This window comes from Fibroporia radiculosa (genome assembly GCF_000313525.1).
Source record: "Fibroporia radiculosa TFFH 294 genomic supercontigs, scaffold1367, whole genome shotgun sequence".
NCBI classification, from domain to species: domain Eukaryota; kingdom Fungi; phylum Basidiomycota; class Agaricomycetes; order Polyporales; family Fibroporiaceae; genus Fibroporia; species Fibroporia radiculosa.
In genome coordinates, this window is record NW_012133289.1 from 1 (window position 1) to 18,713 (window position 18,713).

The window sequence follows — 18,713 nt, forward strand, 5'->3', positions numbered from 1 at the left end:
TGATAGCCTTTTTCTTCCAAGGCGTAGAGCGGTCACCCATGCTCGAGGAATTAGAGTGGCTGACAGGTTTAGAGGCGGATGTAACGCAGCGGGTGGAATGGGAACTGGAGTATATGGTCGAGGACGATGTGGTCAACATGACTAGCAGCTGAGGGGGATTAGCGAATTTAAGAGACTGAGAGTGTGGCAGGTTGGCAAATGTGGCGGGATGCAAGGTTGGGCAGGGTTGGTACGAGTGTGGCTTGTGGGTCAGTAAGCGAAGTTGTGGCTGAAGAGGCGGCGGGTTTGAACGTACCATTCAATATGATTTGAGGTGCGTTATGTGTTGCCTATATAGTATCTTGCGTTGTCGCAATTGAATTCACTGATACATACTGCAGAGGCGCAACAGAGGCCAAGTTTGACTCAAGTACGAAGGGAAGCAAGAGGCCGACCTTTACCACTCAAAGATGTGGCTCGTTCGTTGATCACGGCCCGTGTTTGCTTGGATCCTGCCACAGGCTTGCCTTGTGCTTCGACCCGCCACTCTTTGTTTTCGACCATCATGAAAACTAATTGGCGTTGACTGACTTCAATGCTATCTCTCCCAATTGCTCATATATTTGATGGGAGATGTATAGGTATCGCGAGATATGATGCGCTTCATCGTGACGAAATCCTTTTGTACACGCTTTACTAGCACTTAATATTCCAAAAAAAAAGATCTGCAGACCGCAGGGAGCCAGTGTCGCTCGCTTGTTTCAATAACTCGTCAGTCGGTTGCGTGATAACCAAATGTAGGTTGGAGATTCTTTTTCGTTGAGCTTGCAGTTTGTCCAACATGCTGGCCACATATTCAGGCGAGTGTTCATCCCTCAATATGCTCCAAGTCATTATGTTCTGTCTTCAATCTATTGCCACTGCAAGTCAAGAATGGACATGATAAACAAGCTTTCTGAGGGGTTATCCACCCATGCATGCTTCATGTATTCTGCGTATTTGGCTGGGCCACTATATCGCTTATTGTATGTGTTCTACTATATCGCACAATACGGATCGGCTTTTCAGGATCAAGTCAAGCAGTCAATGTTGTTCTCACTCAAGCTGGGCCTGGGCGCATATGATGCGATCGGCCTCGGGGTTTTCCGTGACATGATCAACGCCCGGGAGTCGGTGGCACTGGGTCGCACCCAGATGCAGCTATGAGCGGGCTGGGTTGACTCCCACCGTCATGATGCACTGCAAAACCAAGGCACAGGAGTTGAACGGAGCCCTTCGAGCTGCGATAGCAGCCAAAAACCCAGCAGTCAGTTAGTTTCTTAACCCCACAGTAACCCGAAGCTCACCTTGCACTTTATCGTCCATAGGAACTAACGCGTCTCTTGAAATCCATTAGGGAAGATCTTCAATGGGCCTATGTTTTCAATGAGGTGAGCATTGTCATAACACAATCTGCGCTAAGTCCCGCCGACGCAGTAATGCTTTTGTAGGCGGTAATTTTAGCGGAAACAGTTATGTTAGTGGGAGAAGCGTTTCCGTCCGATGAGGGGATAAGAACACTTGTGGAGATGGTCAAAAAGACCCTTACGTCGATGATACTACCTCTCGAGAAAATCTCCCAGGAATGGTGGACTGAGCCTGCGCAACCTGCATCTCCCTCGATCACTCTCATATTTCGGGACACAACTTCGAGTTTTCAGCCCTTGCGAGTCAATGACAATTGGGACACGATTCCTGTTGAGACAAATCTGGACGAAGATTTCAGAATCGCATTCTTGCGTTTTCGCGTACGCGCGAACAAGAGACATCGGCACCCACTCTTACCGTCCCTCGACTTCGATATTGTTGTGCCCTCACAAGTATTGGAAGGCGTCGCGAGCGAGAGTGAAACTACGCTTCTTTCTTCTGAAAATGCTGGAAAGCATTCTGTTCGGTCGATGCTAGACCAGTTGAAACTTGACACTGCACGGGTAGAGTTCACCATTTCGTACGTTCGTAGTGACCATCGAAACATTCTGTCCAAGAAAACTCCTGCCCAGTCCACTCCTCCATGGCGCAGACTACTCCCGGATTGGTTTATAACGACACCCTCTTCCTGGATTTCCCCAATCCCTCCTTCTGCCTTTAGTACAAGCGTCTCAGACACCCCAGAGCCGACAACACCGGCGTATAAGTTCACAAATTATTATCCGGTTCCGCTGCTCAAATATACAGGAACTGGGAAAGACATCTTGCCAGACATCTCGAGTCCACCCATTGTAGCTTCACACATATATGTCCCCTTGGACACACACGTGTCTCCTTATGGGACGAATACTCTCCTAGCTGGAGAACTTTCTAACGACCTCGCCCAACTCGTTCCTGACGAAGACAGGTTGCCTTTTCCTCTCGCTGATGAGCAAGCTCAATCCCTCCTCGGTCGTGTCGTCCAATATTCTATTGTGCCCCTTCAATCGCACACCGAGCGGCCCAAGAAGAAAGCACGGTCGCAGGTTCTAACCGAGTTTGTTACAGCCGTTTGGGGATACGACCCGTCCACGAGGATGCTGCACTGTTTGCATCCTGCTGGGTTTCTGTCTACGTCATTCATTATAGATGTTAGCAAGACGGGAAGCCATTCGATTTCAGCACCATCTACGACCGATGCGTATGGCGTTGGCACTAAATTTGCGCACTGGATCGGGCTCGTAAGCATACCTGAAGACAAGCTTGCTCGTGCGCGTAGGGACAAGAACGAAAGGGCCACCTCTGCAGGGCAGGATCCGATCGTCTCTCCCGAGATCCAGCCAGTCCCTGACCCACTGCTTGTCATCAAAACCCTAGAAGCTCTTGTTGGGGAGATGAACTCGTCGGACGACGCCCGCGTCTTTAAGGTAAGTCGCTCTTTCGGGCTGACGAGAAGTCGCAAGGCTCACGCTTCCCAGGTGGCCGAATCGACCGACATTCTCATGCTCGGCGATGTGCAGCTCTCCAAAGACGGACTAGACTTCGAGCTCAGCATCACCTCGCTCAAGCCTGGCCGATGGCACGTCTCTGAAGTATCTGAGACAGAAGTCCTGCTCACTTGGATAGATCCAATATCTGAGCAGCACGTGCATTCGCAAGGTGAACGCCACGCCGCCGTCCAGACTAACGAATGGGAGGAACTGGGTAGTTTCAGCGTGGATGGTGGTGTCGCCGGCGCCTTCTTAGCGTCCGCATTCGAAGACGGGGGCGCTTTACACGGCGTCGGGGGAGACGTTGACTCTGCAGTCATGCTCGAAACACTCATGGACCATCTTCTTGACAGCGATTCGCGCGTGCTCGCAGTTCCTGGAGGTGCTGTTTTCTCAGGTGATGATGGTGGATACAGAGTCGAGGGGCGAAGAGATGCTGACGGGAGTGGGGAGCTGGTTGCAATCAAGGTAAGGTAAACTCTGCATTTTAAGGCAATTTCAACATGGAAAAGAGAATTGTGATCCTCTGTCTGTAGTAGGTACACTGTACACTGTACACTAAACACCAAAAGAAACTAATATCAAAGCAATTTGTTTGCATCAAGCCAGCGAGCGGACATCTAAGAAGGGCCCGCAACGCAATACTGTTCATGGATGGAAGGGTCAGCCCTCAGCGTCGGGTATCATCGCTTCTTCTCACCTCATAACCGAGCTCCAGATTGGTGCCTGCATCGAATTTAGAGTTGTTAAACAACGAGCCATAAAACTGTTGCACGCACAGTTGGAGTTGAGCCCCGAATTCCAAGCCAAAAATTGAGTCGCCGTGATGTCGTACTGCTGCTCAATCGAGTAGCAGGTATCGCCGGATCTGGATGCACACGCAGAGGACATTAGATGCTAACTTTCGGGTGTAAAGCCACCTTACTGGACGGTATAGTACTCTGTGAACATTACGGTCAATTAAAAAGTGCAAAACAGAGGTGGATATTACGTCATACCTGTACATTGAGAGCTGATTGGGTAACATGGTCAGTACGTCAGGTTAGCCCATACGAAGCGACAAACTCACGTTGTCCCAGAAGCGGTGGGACTCGCTGTAGGGCTGGTCGTCGTACTTGCTGGCGTTGACGTGGTGGACACAGGAGGACCAGCCACACAATACTGGTACCCAAGAAGGAGGTTGTCACCTGTTAGATATGTGAGTGGAAGGAACAGCGAATAGGATCTAAAGACAGCATCTACAGTTTGCATCGACACCCGTGTTCCACGCGAGGAATTGGGTGATGGTGATCCCGAACTTAGAGTCAATCAGGCTGCAATAGTCTCCAGATCTTGGGAAAGATAAGCGAGATAAGACTTCGTCGGAAAAAGGCTGCTTACACGACAGTGTAGTATTCTGGACAATCAGAGAACGAACAGGAGGGTCAGCGAAGCTTTAGAGATCGTATCGAATCACAAACGCGAGCAGTTCGATGTTCTGGACAGATTGTGACTTGAGCTACGGACATGAAACATTCAAGGATAAGTTACATACGTTCCTGGAGCGATAGGGGCTGCAGAAGGAGTTTGTGAGGCTGTCGTTGTCGTTGTCGTCGTCGTGACGTTAGGTCCATTGACACAGTATGCAAGCCCGACATCGATGTTGGTGCCTGCAAAGGATATCGTCATTGCGTCTGACATACTGAACAGATGCAGACTCACATTGGCTGTTGCTACAGAGAACGTCAGCGTAAGCTAGATGGACACACAAGTGCCACTCACACTTCCGGATTCCAAGCAATGAACTGAGTAAGGGTAATGTTGAAGTTAGACTCAATACCACCACACGAATCTCCCGATTGAACAGTATAGTACACTACCATCATGATCAGTGGCAGAACACAGGGAGAAATGAGCGACATACATAAACAGCCTGAGGTAGTTGTCCCATTTGCGACGTTAGTAGGGATAGCAGATGCACTAGAGGTTGTCGACGTCGACGTTGTGCTGGTGGTCGAAGATGGAGGTATCGTGATGGAAGTTGGCGTGAAACCTCCCAGACCGAATACACAGTAGCTCCAGCCGACCACGAGGTTGCTACATCCTGCGTTTATCTGAAAAGAGACGTGAAGAGGGAGAATTTTACGTGGAATTAGGACGAACCTCAGGATTCCACGTCAAAAGCTGTGATTCCGAGATATCATACACATCCTCAATCGCAAGGCAAGAATCACCTATGACCCATTGGAAAGAGAGTAGCAGATATGGAACGTGAAGCTCACCGACTTGGACCTCGTAGTCTATCGCGTCGTAAGTATGCGTAGGAAACGAGCAGCAGGGGTGACTTACATAGGAGACACTGCGTCGCATTCAGTGATCCCGGTGCGATGGTGGCGTTCACCGTTGGAGTGGTTGTGTAGGGAACCGTCGTGGTCGGAGGCAAGCTCGGTGTGGCGGTTACGTTCGCTATGTCAGTCAAGTAGCCCGCCATTGCTGGGAAATCACCGGCTGCCAGTGGACATCGAAATTTCGTAAGTGGGAAATACACCCATGGTCACTTACATACCAATGTATTGAATGAACTGAATTCCGGGGGTTGTTGGCGCTGCGAACAGGGACGTTGTTGTCGTAGTATCTAGAAGAAACGTCAATTCGCGAACAAGATTTCAGTATATAGATCGGCTGACTTCCGTAAACAGCGACACAGTAAGAGAACCCTGCGAGAAGGTTACTGCACTGTGCCATGAATGCATAAGTTATCCTCTACGAGAACAAGCCGACATACATCCCCATTCACGTCCGGGTTCAACTGATTCCAATTGTCAGTGATGAATGCACTGCAAATGTTCAGGACTTACCTCATAGAATGTTTCATTTGTCAATTGAAATACCGACAAGATCTAAACAGAATTCGATCAAAGGCATACACCAAAGATACGCGGGGCTAACCTGCGGGCAGGTATCTGTAGATCATAATTTTAATCAAAAAAACCTTTTTATCTCGCGTGCAAGAAACATACCACCAGTTACAGCTGTGTACCAAAGACCGCAGATACTTCGGTCGGCTCCTGGGGCGACTGGCGCAGTAGGTATCCTAAAACGTCATATGGTGATGATTGTGTCTAATTCGAAGTCTGCTGTTGCTCACGCAAGAGCAGTTGGGCTTCCTGAAATATGCATTAGTTGATATAATCACGCATATCAGCTGCATACCTGTAACAACAGATTGAGTCACGGTCGGCTTATAACCTCCTCCTGGTGGTCTGCGAATGATTGGCCTTTTCAGATTCGAAGACAGAAGCGCAGAGCCTACCCGACACAGATACTCTCCCCGACTTGCATTACGAGGTTGCTACAGTATGAATTGATTTGACTGTAAACAGACTCAGGTGGAGAGCGCAGAAAAGAACATATCAAGTCTCACGGATTCCACGCAAGTAACTGGGACCTGAAATAAAAAGCGATTAGACGCAAGAAATGGTTCAGAGATGAGAAAATATACCAGGCGATATCCTTCGCTGCTGCAATTGATACACAGGTGTCATTTTGTTGGACGGTGTACAGCGGACATACTCCTGAGAGACAAATGACGCTTCCGGGCGGAGGTAGCAAGGTGCAATTCATATCTAGACCATTGATGGATACGAGTTGGTCGTATGATAGAGATTTGGCGGCAGCAATGGACGTGCACGTATCACCACTCTATCAACAAACGTCAAAAATGATCAACTTCGACCAGACAAGGAAAATCACCTGTATTGTGTACGAACCAAAGACGCAGCTCGAGTTCGATGCCGGAGTGAGCGTCGGCGTACTGTCAAAAATTGTTAACAGCGAGTTTGTCCTGTTCGAAACAAGCTATCACATACGCGGTCACGTTTGCGGTCGTTCCGTTCGCTGCAAGAGGGTTGGACGCGTTGAACAAAAGTGCACTCGGGATTGCATTGTTTGTGGTAAACGAGCAGTTTCCCTGTATGATTTCCCATTCAGGAACACTAAGGGCGGACAGGGTGAATATGAAGGCGAAGACAAGATATGCGGATTAAAGCGACTCACAATGATCCATCCCATCCGAACGCACTTGTCATTTGGATATTAAGTTCCTGGAGATTGCAAAATCCACAAAGTTGTGATAGAGGAAGGGATAAAATAGACTGATCGGTATTGGATACCGAGGACTAAAGCAGGGAATGAGCATGAAATTGAAGGGAAAAGTGGTGAAAATAAAACCTGGTCTTCTGTTAAGCAATACTCGGATGCGGAGCTATCGAAAAGGCACGTCTGTATATCAAGCGCACCATGTCACGGCAGTTCAACCTTCATGACATTCTAACGAGACGAACCAAATTCCAGTAGTAAGCGAAATAGCGGAATGGCAAGGATGCAATGTAACTTGTATCCGAAATAATGAAGGGCCATCCTCCACATGCACTGTCAACGTTAGATGCTACAGTTATCAAGCTATCATAGCATGTTGGGACACAGAGAGTGCCAAGGTCCGAAGCCGTAAGATTAGAAAGTCCGAGGTTGGAGGAAGGAATAGCATCGATCAGCAGCTCCGAGCACTGAATCGAAGACGAGAGTGCTTCAGCGCATTCAGGAGAAGAGGGCGGTGGGTAGATGTCGGACGCGTTGGCATAGAGACTGAAGGTCGAATTGTCGGACTGCGCAATGGTGTTCCGCACGAACAGTATAAGGGCGGCCGCGCAGGCGAAAGGGAGTCCGAGCACCATCTTGTACGCGTCAAGGCCCGTATCGCAAACTGGTTATGTACTTGATCTGCGGGGAGGGGCGAGCGCATTTGTCACATAAGCTTGTAAACGGTCTGGGACCAGGGGCGTCATCGCGACCTGCTGACAGCAAACGTTCCATGTGTAGCAGAGATGGCAAACGACCGACATCAAACCGGACGTGTCTAAAAAGACAATAAGATAGATGGGCGGCGTCGATGGCGCCTTGCAAGGACCCTGGACGGGAGCGTAGTTTGCAATGATGGCTACGGATCATGCCCTTAGTGCAGAGAAATGAATACAACGGGTGCATGGAAATTGACGGGAACTTTACCTGCGGCTACAATATCATGTCCATCCATTCATTCAACCATGTGGAAGTCATCGCAGAAGGGAATGTATATGACGAGGACAGAGACTCGGAAACATATGAATCGTTAGGCTTAGTGATATTGGACTCCGAAACTATAGGGTCAAGCAGTAGCCAAATAAATGTGGAGCTCAGAGCTCGATCGTGGTACGCTTAATTGAGGGAGTGATGTACTTAGTTCACTGCTGCCACAGTCGATCTGGGGGAAAGTGTCACTCGGAGTTACACGTCGTACTTACCGTCGTTGTAAGTAATTGATTGTAACTGTTAGCGTTTGGTTGGCGTCTAGTGATTGGGCATGGCGCGCGGTCACCCTCCCGACGATCTCTCCTAAGCAGACGCTAGCAACCTTCAGAACTTAGGGAAGATGGCCGCGCTACGTCCGACCCGTTTGATGAACCACAGATATTCCTGATTCAAGCTCTTGCTACCGAATTAGTGGTATACTGGAGATATGGGCGAATGAGTCAGGGAAGGCAACGGTACGCGTTCCATTTCGATGCGCTCGCTGTCTTCATCACGATGTGCAATTACTTTGAACAGGTGAGCTTTGGGTGAACGCCTTACGCTCGGCAATGCTCACGCGCTGTCATCGGTCGCGCTCAAATCCGAGTTAATACCTAGTTCGGGCGTGTTTCTTGCGCGTTCACTAACATCACTGTGCGCTTTATGCGGGACTCCCACTCGTTTTCATCAATCACATTGTGCCTGGGAATCACACTACGACCATGCGTAAGCCTAACAGAATAAGACTGCCCAGATATACGAACGAGGATGTGGCCAGGTGCGTGCGTCAACATCCGTATTTTGCTTCGTGCTTACAGTATATAAGATAACGTTTGATAGTTGGGCACGCTCTGTACTTTCTGCATTCTCAAAGCTGCAATGCCGCCCTGGCGCAGTTTGCTCGGTATCTTTGCGCTTTTCTTGTTATTCTTCATCTGGTCCGTACTTGCCGGCCCTCTCGAGCACTTCGAAGGGGGTCCAAAGGTCCGCCCTCGCTCTCTCAATTTTCACGAGAATATCGAGGGTCGCGTCTCGTCCTACCATATCACACCTCCCGTCGCTAAACATCGTCGAGAACTCGCTCGCAATTATCGTGATAAACGTGCTGCAAGCCGTAGCTACGCTCGCGGAAGTGTTGAACCTCTCTCAACACAACCTAGAGACGATGGAGGCTCATACAGGTCACCACCCATTCGGGCTACTGGGCAGCATCATCAATACAGGAAACCTAAACGCGGGGAAGATATGAATGGAGGAATTGTTTCTGGTTTGACCGCCAGACAGCAGAGCAATCCAGTCTGTGATGGCTCGACTGCGGTTCCTCCCAGCTTCGATGGAACCTGTACGTCTGACACGCCATGCCCCAATGGCGCATGCTGGTTCGTTTGTTGTTTCTTCATTCGACCGCAAGCTGAAATGCACTTCAAGTGGCGCGTCAGGGTATTGCGGATACGGAACCGAATATTGTGGAACTGGATGCCTGTCAAACTGTGATGCCAAGGCCGAATGTGGTCCCAATGCGCCAGCAGGCAATCAAACCTGTCCTCTCAACGTTTGTTGTAGCCAGTTCGGCTTTGTAAGTGTCTCGTGCTCTCCTTTTGTATCATTTGAGTCATCAACTAATCTTGTGTAGTGCGGTACCACTGATGATTTCTGCGGCACGGGATGCGTACCGCCAAATTGTGGGCAGCCGACTATTCCTTCCGGTCAGAATGGTCCCGCCACATCGCGAGTGATTGGTTACTATGAGGTCAAGAATATCTAGTTAGCACATAATCGCACTTTGACTGAACGAATGTTGCAGGGCTGGGCTTCGTCTCGTGCATGTGATGCTTGGTATGCTCCGCAGAACATTTCTCCATCCTTGTTTGACTTATAATTTCAAGGTATCCTGAAACCATCTTGGCACAAGCCTACACTCATCTGTACTATGCCTTTGCGGGGATTGATCCTGTATGTTAACCAGCTGACGTTTCGTTGGCCCTCGCTTACCTTTGTTACCAGAACTCATATGTAGTGCTGCCTGCGAGTGCAAGTGACGTTGCGCAATACACAAATTTCACAAATCTCAAGCAATCAAATCCGAATCTGAAGACATATATTTCCGTTGGTAAGTCTCGTCGACATAGTGATATCAGAAAAGAGCTCACTTTCCAATAGGTGGCTGGTCATTCAACGACCCCCCGACACAGAACGTGTTTAGCGATGTAGCCTCATCTCAAGAGAATCGAGTTGCTTTCGCAACGTCCCTCGTTTCGTGAGCTGTTGCTTACGCATCACATATCTTTGTAGATTGATCTTGAATGTGTAGGTTCATGCTTGAGTATGGCTTTGATGGCGTGGACATTGATTGGGAATATCCGGGTTGGTTATCACCCACCTACCTTTCGGTGTCGCTGCTCTACTGACACACTTGATAGGCGCATGCGATCGTGGAGGCGGTCCTGCTGACGTACAAAACTACCCACTGCTTCTAGCCGCTCTACGTAGCGTTTTTGACGCTTCAGGTCACACGTTCGGGATCACCTTCACAGCACCAAGCTCGTTTTGGTACCTCCAAAATTTCGATCTGCCGGCTTTGTTAGCTTCCGCCGACTGGGTCAATCTCATGACGTACGATCTGCACGGAGGTAAGCATGCTTCTAGTCTCCCCTACGTTATCACGCTGAGATCGCACAGTATGGGATGCAAAGGATGTCTACATCGGGGCGATCGTGCAAGCCCACACAAATTTGACTGAAATCGAGCAGAGCGTGCAGCTGTTCCTTCGAGTTGACGTTCCTCTCGACCGCGTTACGCTTGGACTTGGTTTCTACGGCAGATCATTCCAGCTGAGTGATCCGTCATGCACGACTCCCGGCTGTCCTTTCAGCGGTCCTGCTCCAGCAGGCCGTAAGTTAATTCATAGTTGATTCAAGCATATCGTTGACTCCTTTTACAGCATGCACTGCGTCCGCCGGTATACTTTCATGTTGGTGATTTCTTCTCAGCATCAGAGACTTGGCCTTTGATTTGACTTGCATAGATGCCGAGATTCAAACTGTTCTAAGCTCTACTAATGCTACTCCCGTCCATGATGCCGAAGCGGCGGTCATGTATCTAGTATATGGAGATGTAGGTTTATTCTGTATCCTTTGGTCTTATGGGTCTGGCTTATCTTTGTTCCCAGTCAGACTGGATAAGCTACGACGACTCCGAGACATTCGCAGCTAAAGTCAGTTTCGCGCAGGGTGCTGGGTTCGGTACGCATTATGCTAATATTTCGTAAGATATATGACTCATCTGTAATTAGGCGGCTTGATGGTTTGGGCAGCGGATTTGGACACATTCTCGTACGTCACGATCATCTCAGGTCTATCAATCTATTGATTTTTTTTGTACACAGAGGGATGGTCAGTCAGCCTCTGTTCAACTGCGACTACGGCACACATGAAACTCGTTGTAGGCTATTGAAGCCGTGCTCGGAGTCAATGCCTCCTCTCTTCAAGTCCCAAAAGCGACTGATGTCAACTCGCAAGATGGCCAGCAGTGTATGCAAATGGCGTGTGGTCAATCGTGTCCCTCAGGATATATTCAAATGACGGGTGCGTCTTCTTCGTTCTTCGCGCTGACGCGTTATACTAAATCTCTGTGCCAGATGTTACTGATGGAGAACTGGGTACGTCATTTTCGTTGCGAGTCATGCATGACTGATGAACACCCACATTGAATCAATATAGCCGATCCTAAGTCAGGTAATGGGACCACCTGGTTAGATACCATGCGTGTACTCACCCTCTGTAGGGTGCAGTGGAGGGCAAGGACGGCCAGTATGTTGCCCCGTGGAGTGCGTGCATCAACGTACATTCTCGTGACTCCCAGACTTACTTTCATTCTAGCTCGATACCACAAGGATGTCAATGGCGCGGCACAGGTAATGTCTTCCGGGAACTACATCGACGGAATGTGTTCGACTGATGCCACATAGCTCCCGATTGCAACGGGGTTTGCGAGGGTAAGAGCATGCTTGTGCTTCACCCCGCTTTGCTGACTCTAAGTAATACTAGTCGGAGAGATCACCCTTGCCGTCGATTCCTGTATGTGGAGCCCTCTGTATCTCGCGTTTGACTGATTCACGTCCCACCTTACAGGGGGGACCGGAAAGAAATGTAGCTCTGGTCACAAGGCGTTCTGCTGTCAATCCGGCTTGACTCAGGCAGAAATCAATGAGGGGACGGACTGCGCTTGGTAAGTGTCTATTACTAAGTCACGCAATTAGTGTCTTACACTGCGATCAGGTGTAAGTGTGGATTCTCTGCGTTATATTTTACCTGAAAGTTCGTGATTGATTCCTTCAAACGTCTCAGATGGTAAGTGGAACTTCGATTTCGATAAGTAATGACTCACCAGATTATCGATAGGCTCACAATCACAAAAGTTTGTTTCCCTTACGTGCACCATCATACGTACTGACAACGTTTTCATGGTAGCTGCAATAACAATGTACTGTCTTGTCCGTTACCCATATTAGCTAGACTTCTGATTGCTCCCGAAGGTCTGCCCCACCGGGACGTTTACACAAGCGAGGAGTTGTGAGTACATTGTTTTGTCTTGCGTAGAATTTATAACTGATATTGTAACAGACTACGGGGACTCTAGTATACTCCATGCATGTTGGATGCAGGAAAAATCGTATTGCTGGTCAGTTCATCCTACACAAGATTTACCAAGTTAACTGACCAGGGACATCCGTAGTTACCCGCCAGGGAATATAACGACAAACGCCCCTTTCAACGTTGTATGTATCTCGTAAACTCATGCTATGACCCGCTGCTTATCCTAGCCTTTCGCCAGGATGATCTGTTTTCAGATCCTCCGGCCAACGGGGATCTTACGTGGGACGAGCAAAACGAAGCACTCGACGAGGATGCCCCAGATGGCGGGCAGGGTCCCGATAATGATGCTTTCGGGCTCATTGCAATGGATGTAAGTTCGTACAAGCAATCTAGAAAATGATGTGACTTATGATAAATCAGGGGCCATCCAGTCTACTCTCCTCTGTGGATCCGTCTTCCGACTGGGTCATTTCCGGATGCACTAACTCGGCCGAGTACCAAGTCGTCACGGCATTCTGCAGCAAAGCTGAAGATGATCCTTCGTCCGGCTGTAGTGCTGTATTTGAGAATGATGCTGAGAACACGTAAGTTTCGAATCTTCTACGTTTCTGTGGATTTACGCTGGCTTTGCAGTGTCGTCAAAATGCCCACCACTTGCGGAGCAGGTCCTTACGCGCGCCTTGCTGTGTTGAAGATCAATAATGAATTGACTTTATCGTCCACGTTGTCGGCCCTTAAGCCGGCCAACAATCCGATTTACGAAATGCATTTTGACTACGAATTCAATCGCCTGTAAGTACTATATCTACGAAAGCCTCACACTTAACTTAGCTCTCTCTAAACCAACAGCTCAGAGACTAGGGATGCCGCGACGGATGGCGATATCCTTGTGCGGGTCGATGCTACAAATATTCCGTGCGTATTCTCGTACAGAAGCGTTACCCTTAGTACTTACAGTTGGCCATCGTAGGGATTACTGGTCTGAAATCGACACTGCTGGTGCGTCTCTCTCGCCCTATTGTGACTTTTCTAATAAACTACAGATCCCAATTCCCCTGTCAAACGCGGGACACTTGAAGCAAGATGGTTCGGAGGTTTCACGGATTGGCTGGCGCGCCTCAACAAGGTGGAGCTATCGAGCAGTGCCGATCTTTCAATCTCGCAATCGTTCAGTCAGACACTGTTCTCCGCAAGCCAAACTTGTGCATCAGCAGATAGCTCGACAACATTCACTGCATCAATAGATCTCACTGCATCAGGCTCTGCTGCTCTGCACCTCAGATATGGTATGCTCTGGTGGCTAACCGGGTTTCGACTCAACATAATTCATCTTGTGTAGGATTTTACCTTGAGGGCACTTTAGTTACCACCACAATCACGCAAGCGTACATCTATGCGTCTTCAGACGCATCTGCGACCGCCGGGATAGTTCTTTCGGGGCGTGCCACGGTGGATTACACCAGTGGGAGAGTTGCAATCATTCCCGAAATCTCGTGGCCTGGTGTAAGCTCATATTTGGCATCTTTCTTGGGTGGCGCGGCTGACGATTCTACAAGCTTTCCTTTGCGGGCATTGGTAAGTCTTCATCACTTATAAAGGCACGGTGCTCACTCTTCTATAGCCACTATAGGACCCACTTTCAACATCTGTGCGTAGTTTGTTTGAAAAAGGTATTTTAAGACAATAGTTCACATTTTTCTTGTTTAGATGCCTTACTGGAAGGCAGTGTTTCTGCATCTGGTACATTTGCCTTCCAGACCTCGTACAAGTTCCCTAGCGGGTGCGTTCTATTTTGTACACTAATTTTAACATGGGTTTGACATCAATTCAAGGCGAGTTGCATACGGTATATATGGGGATCCAGGTGGCCAGCCCGACGAAGGTTTAAGCGGCACGGTGTCAACTACTCCCTCCTGTAGGTTATCAGCTTTCGACCAATATCCAGTGAGCTTACTGTTTTACGTGTAGCATTCCAAGTCACACCAGAGTATAACATTGAACTGGGAGGATCTCTTGGGTAGGTCTCCGCGTGGCATGCATCTCCTTGTATATTTTTGATAATTCTACTCAGCATACATGTCATTCCCGAGGCAGACCTCGGCATCAACGTTCTTGGATTTGGGGCTTCAGGTGCGTAGATTTATGCCCTTTTGCTTCGTATTCATCTCATACATTCGATAGCCTACATTGCAGCAGATGCTGCTCTTACCTTAGATTTTAGTGTTGATCTCTCTGCGGCTTCAATAAGTGTAGATGGATCGCTCGACTTCACTGGTGTAAGCGCTCTATGCGGAAGCTGGAATATTGCTGATCATTCTTCATCCAGGGTGTCGATCAAGTGTCGGCATCGACTAGGACAAGTCTAGTGGGGCCATTCTCGTTCTATACCAACACCTGGAACATATACAAGTTTCGTGTTTCCTTCCTTGGGTTCTCAGCTAGCTCATCTCATTGAATATCAGCTACACGCTGGCGTTCGGGTCAACGAGCACCGACGATCTGGAGATGCCTTTTAGCTTAAACCCTTGGCAGACGGTGTCCTATTCGGCCAGCCTCCCTATACTTCATGAGAGTTTTGAGAAGAGATCTGTCCTCAGCGGAATATTGGGTGATATGACATGTCCTAGCGCAGTAAATGGAACCACCGACGTTGAAGCGGAACTTCAAGACGATGACACAAATCTAGATCCAGACGACGTTTCTGATGAGCTGATGCGGCGTTTCTTTGATGACGAGGATCCAGCTGGTCAGTGCTTCGAGCACAAAATAAGGTTATCCAGTTTTTGACACTGAATGGCATCACATCAGGTCATCAGTTCGTTTCGACAGGTTGTTCTGGGTACTTTATCCTACGCAGATTCTCACGATGGTGGCTGATCGTTATATCACAGGTGCACGATCGTTCCCCCATATTATAGGGATATCGGCTCTAGCATATACTATGATCTCGAAAATCCATTCTCGTGAGCATCTTGCGCATTCCGCGTTGAAAGCATTCTCATACGACTTGTAGTCCTTCGGATGTTTCTGTAGAAGCATGGTCTCAGCCACAGGTTAGTAGTTTTGTTTTCCCTTCTCCCCTGCTTTGTCAGTAGCTGATCATCCTATAAGCCGTATGCAGCGGTCAATCCCAACACAGGATCTCAAACAACAGGAAAAACCACGGGATACGGACTTGAACACGTATATGAAGCACAAGTAAGACCAATCTCCACGTTTTTTCAGTGTCTTCCGTTTCTGACTTCCGGGATAGCTGCTCACGGTCTTCATCAGTGTAAGTGATGTTAAATCTCTCAAGCTGCGTTGTTCTGAAAGCCTTGTATAGGATGTAGTTCAGAATAATGTCAACTACCAGGCCGCTGGAAGGTCAAGTTTCTGCAATTGGCTGACGTATTTTGTCTGGAACGATCAGTTCGGCAGAGGTGAAACTTACGCCAATATGCTGAAGTCAGCGCTACCATCATCCTCCAATGCAAAGCTTCATGCAATGCCATGTACGTCACGGTCTATGACACTCGTGAAAACGTTTTGTTTTGCTTCCAACTAATGAGTGACATTCATGCAGTCCTCAATCAGATAGCAAATCAAGCAAAGTAAGCCTTTTAGATCTAACGTTGGATACAAGTTGTATCATCTCGTGCTCAATTTTTTCTTGCAGGGCTGCAGTAAGTCGTTCATATTGTGAAGTGCAATTATCTGCTCAACGTGTTATGAAGTTCATAGTCCAGAACAAACGGCAATTTAGAAAGGTAATAGTGCTGTGCTTGCAAATGGCAGTTGCTGACCCGTGCCTTGACCTTACAGCAGAGTACATTACAAGCGAAGAAACCTGCAACTGTGATATACCTCATGCGCCAAGTAGGGTTCTTCATGATTGCTAGATATCGTTCTGATTATCTGTTAAGGCCGGTTTAGCGATCGAGTATATGAATGAACCCGAGTGCGTCTTGATGATATATGGACAACCATATTGGCTGACTGGTAAATGAATTAGCATCATCAAGTCGTTCTACTTGGTTGCTGAACCAGTGAGTTTTACGAGGCGACTCACTCAATCATATCCAACTATAACACTTCGCGATCTTTAGGTTCGACAGATTTGGGTTCAATTCTTCTCCGAGTTGGGTGGATTCATTGCCATTCTTTGAGTTCACTGACATGGCTCTTGGTCTAGCTATAACACCTGGCTCTCCAACAACATGGGGGTGACTCAGCAGATCGATATTTCCACATTGTATATGTACGTATCTACGCGCGATCTAATCTGTGTTGTTAGTGCGCTGTAAAATCTAACTGACCGTTCATTCGTAGCAACTGGATAAACGTAAACCATTCTTTTGTCTGTGATCTTTATGGCACTTACTGTTCCGCCGGTCCTACGCTAGGCTAATCTCAGTAAGCAATGCGAGCAACTTGAATGAACTGACATACAATAACGCACACTAATTGTAATAGATGCCTTCAATTCTCAGTCACAGACGTTCTTAACAACTGCAAATAATGTCCTGCAGAACATGATCACGGCGGCTGGTGGTCAACTCACGGTTCAGGTTCCTCTTTATGTGAGCTGTTGTCTTTCCGCGTATTTTTTTTAAATTATGAATACGCTTTACAGGGAGGTACTCAAACTACGACAATCGACACAACTTTTTCGATCTCGTATGGCTCAGTATGGACTAACTACAGTCCCAACAACATGCCTCCTTAAGTATAGAGTCTGGGTCATTTTCTGCCGGGTGAACGTTTTCGAATTTCTCATCAAGCTTCGATATGATACGTTGGCGAATATACTTTGCATACAATGGGCTTCCAGATTGGCCTGAGTTAGCAACGAACGATTATCTTTCCGGTCTTCGCAAATTCTCACGCATGAGTCGGGTTTCAGATACTAGCAGACAAATTATGAAGGGATAGTTGTAACAATGCTAACACATGAATCGACGACCAGTACTTACTCGGAGCGCGGCGTGCAGAGCCGTGTCAACAACTTTCTCAGCCGCGATCTGTACTGTAGATGCCGGAATTGCTGTTCAGTGCTCTCGCTACCACATTGCATGACCCCTCCAGCCTTACGGTGGAACTTACACTGCAGCAGTACTCTCTGAGCGTTTCCCCAGATTCCACTTCTTGATTCGCCCTCACCCATGACGAGTATACTACGAAAACGAGGCTCTCCCTCATTCTCGCGGGTCGTCTCTAAGCATCAGCAATCTCGCCAGAGTCGGACGCGTGGGTATTCATATTCAGATCTGACACGAATGGGCCGGATTAGCTTAGCCTAGTAAACACTTAACATCTCAGTCAGGATTCGTGAGAGCGCAGCCTACGGTCGTCCACCGATCTGCCGATCTCTCGCCACCCTTGACTAGCTAACGACCGGCGGGGTGAGCGTCAGGACTGTGCGCGGACAGTTAGCTAATACTACATAGTAGAGTCGGACACCAGATTCGGCGCTGAAGAAGTCGACATCGCCGGCGCCGTGCGGATTCGACGAGAGGGAAGATGTACCACATCCGCGTCGGTGGTTAAGAGAAACGCAATCAAGTACGAAGAAAGCAGCTTCGCGCGACTCGTGATGAAAGCTCAATCTCTAGCTTTAAGAGTACGAGGGAGATGGTCGAGGCATTGGGAGACGCAACCAAAGGTGTGGAAGTTGTAGACGTACGATGCGTTTCATTTACTGTCGCTGTAGCAAGCCATGGAATTGCGTATAAGGCCGGTGCCTTGCACAAGAATATCAGCGAGCGGAACATTCTCATCGTGAAAGACGCGCCGTGCAAATGTTCATCGACGGCTTCGACTAGCTTGGAAGGGCTGGAGGATCGATGATAGGACATTGAGACAAGGTATTTCGGATGAACATCCCAATGCACAAGTACTCTTAAAAATCATCGCACCAAGCTGGAGGACAATGGTAAGTGGCGACTGCCGTGAAGAACCACACATCGCTAACCTCCTCTCTAGGGCACACTCTACTTCATGTTTTATAAAGATCTTCCGAAGCGGCTTCAAGTCATTCACAACGCAGATGACAATCTGGAGTCGTTTATCCAGCTGCTGGCACGTTCCGTCTTCTACTATACAGATCACATCCCCAGCGACGCAGCCTGCGTGGAAC

At 48.3% G+C, this 18,713-nt stretch overlaps 3 protein-coding genes across 3 annotated transcripts; 2 read left to right on the forward strand and 1 right to left on the reverse strand.

Annotated features, from left to right (window-relative positions):
* Nucleotides 1–1,210: 1,210 nt before the first annotated feature.
* Nucleotides 1,211–3,392, forward strand: FIBRA_02617 (uncharacterized protein; the record flags this gene model as incomplete). Its single annotated transcript, XM_012324474.1, has 4 exons — nucleotides 1,211–1,285; nucleotides 1,347–1,409; nucleotides 1,470–2,852; nucleotides 2,904–3,392. 4 exons carry the CDS (start codon nucleotides 1,211–1,213, stop codon nucleotides 3,390–3,392), a joined length of 2,010 nt encoding a protein of 669 aa, XP_012179864.1.
* A 143-nt stretch (nucleotides 3,393–3,535) lies between these two features.
* FIBRA_02618 (uncharacterized protein) lies at nucleotides 3,536–7,627 on the reverse strand (the record flags this gene model as incomplete). The annotated part of the gene is made up of 31 exons (XM_012324475.1): nucleotides 3,536–3,559; nucleotides 3,616–3,641; nucleotides 3,695–3,783; nucleotides 3,841–3,856; nucleotides 3,914–3,927; nucleotides 3,985–4,102; nucleotides 4,158–4,246; nucleotides 4,296–4,311; nucleotides 4,376–4,392; nucleotides 4,450–4,564; nucleotides 4,617–4,627; nucleotides 4,677–4,770; nucleotides 4,819–5,008; nucleotides 5,058–5,194; nucleotides 5,244–5,402; nucleotides 5,461–5,529; nucleotides 5,582–5,630; nucleotides 5,680–5,703; nucleotides 5,753–5,794; nucleotides 5,844–5,857; nucleotides 5,915–5,988; nucleotides 6,043–6,061; nucleotides 6,108–6,157; nucleotides 6,208–6,267; nucleotides 6,319–6,342; nucleotides 6,397–6,596; nucleotides 6,648–6,708; nucleotides 6,764–6,889; nucleotides 6,951–7,072; nucleotides 7,125–7,175; nucleotides 7,238–7,627. 31 exons carry the CDS (start codon nucleotides 7,625–7,627, stop codon nucleotides 3,536–3,538), a joined length of 2,490 nt encoding a protein of 829 aa, XP_012179865.1.
* A 1,252-nt stretch (nucleotides 7,628–8,879) lies between these two features.
* On the forward strand, nucleotides 8,880–16,743 carry FIBRA_02619 (uncharacterized protein; the record flags this gene model as incomplete). Its single annotated transcript, XM_012324476.1, has 53 exons — nucleotides 8,880–9,379; nucleotides 9,429–9,576; nucleotides 9,634–9,750; nucleotides 9,805–9,836; nucleotides 9,887–9,953; nucleotides 10,005–10,110; nucleotides 10,161–10,257; nucleotides 10,312–10,364; nucleotides 10,421–10,630; nucleotides 10,680–10,892; nucleotides 10,942–10,971; nucleotides 11,026–11,114; nucleotides 11,170–11,242; nucleotides 11,293–11,332; nucleotides 11,386–11,392; nucleotides 11,446–11,658; nucleotides 11,720–11,734; nucleotides 11,784–11,826; nucleotides 11,879–11,913; nucleotides 11,968–11,994; nucleotides 12,047–12,076; nucleotides 12,535–12,571; nucleotides 12,623–12,680; nucleotides 12,735–12,777; nucleotides 12,834–12,965; nucleotides 13,016–13,179; nucleotides 13,229–13,387; nucleotides 13,445–13,510; nucleotides 13,566–13,594; nucleotides 13,639–13,881; nucleotides 13,935–14,098; nucleotides 14,152–14,170; nucleotides 14,217–14,243; nucleotides 14,303–14,375; nucleotides 14,428–14,510; nucleotides 14,564–14,612; nucleotides 14,667–14,725; nucleotides 14,777–14,871; nucleotides 14,922–15,004; nucleotides 15,058–15,341; nucleotides 15,404–15,434; nucleotides 15,487–15,558; nucleotides 15,609–15,648; nucleotides 15,707–15,793; nucleotides 15,849–15,869; nucleotides 15,921–16,089; nucleotides 16,161–16,188; nucleotides 16,254–16,260; nucleotides 16,312–16,344; nucleotides 16,400–16,453; nucleotides 16,501–16,535; nucleotides 16,590–16,623; nucleotides 16,684–16,743. The coding sequence occupies 53 exons, from the start codon at nucleotides 8,880–8,882 to the stop codon at nucleotides 16,741–16,743; spliced, it is 4,683 nt and encodes a 1,560-aa protein (XP_012179866.1).
* Between the last annotated feature and the right edge of the window lie 1,970 nt (nucleotides 16,744–18,713).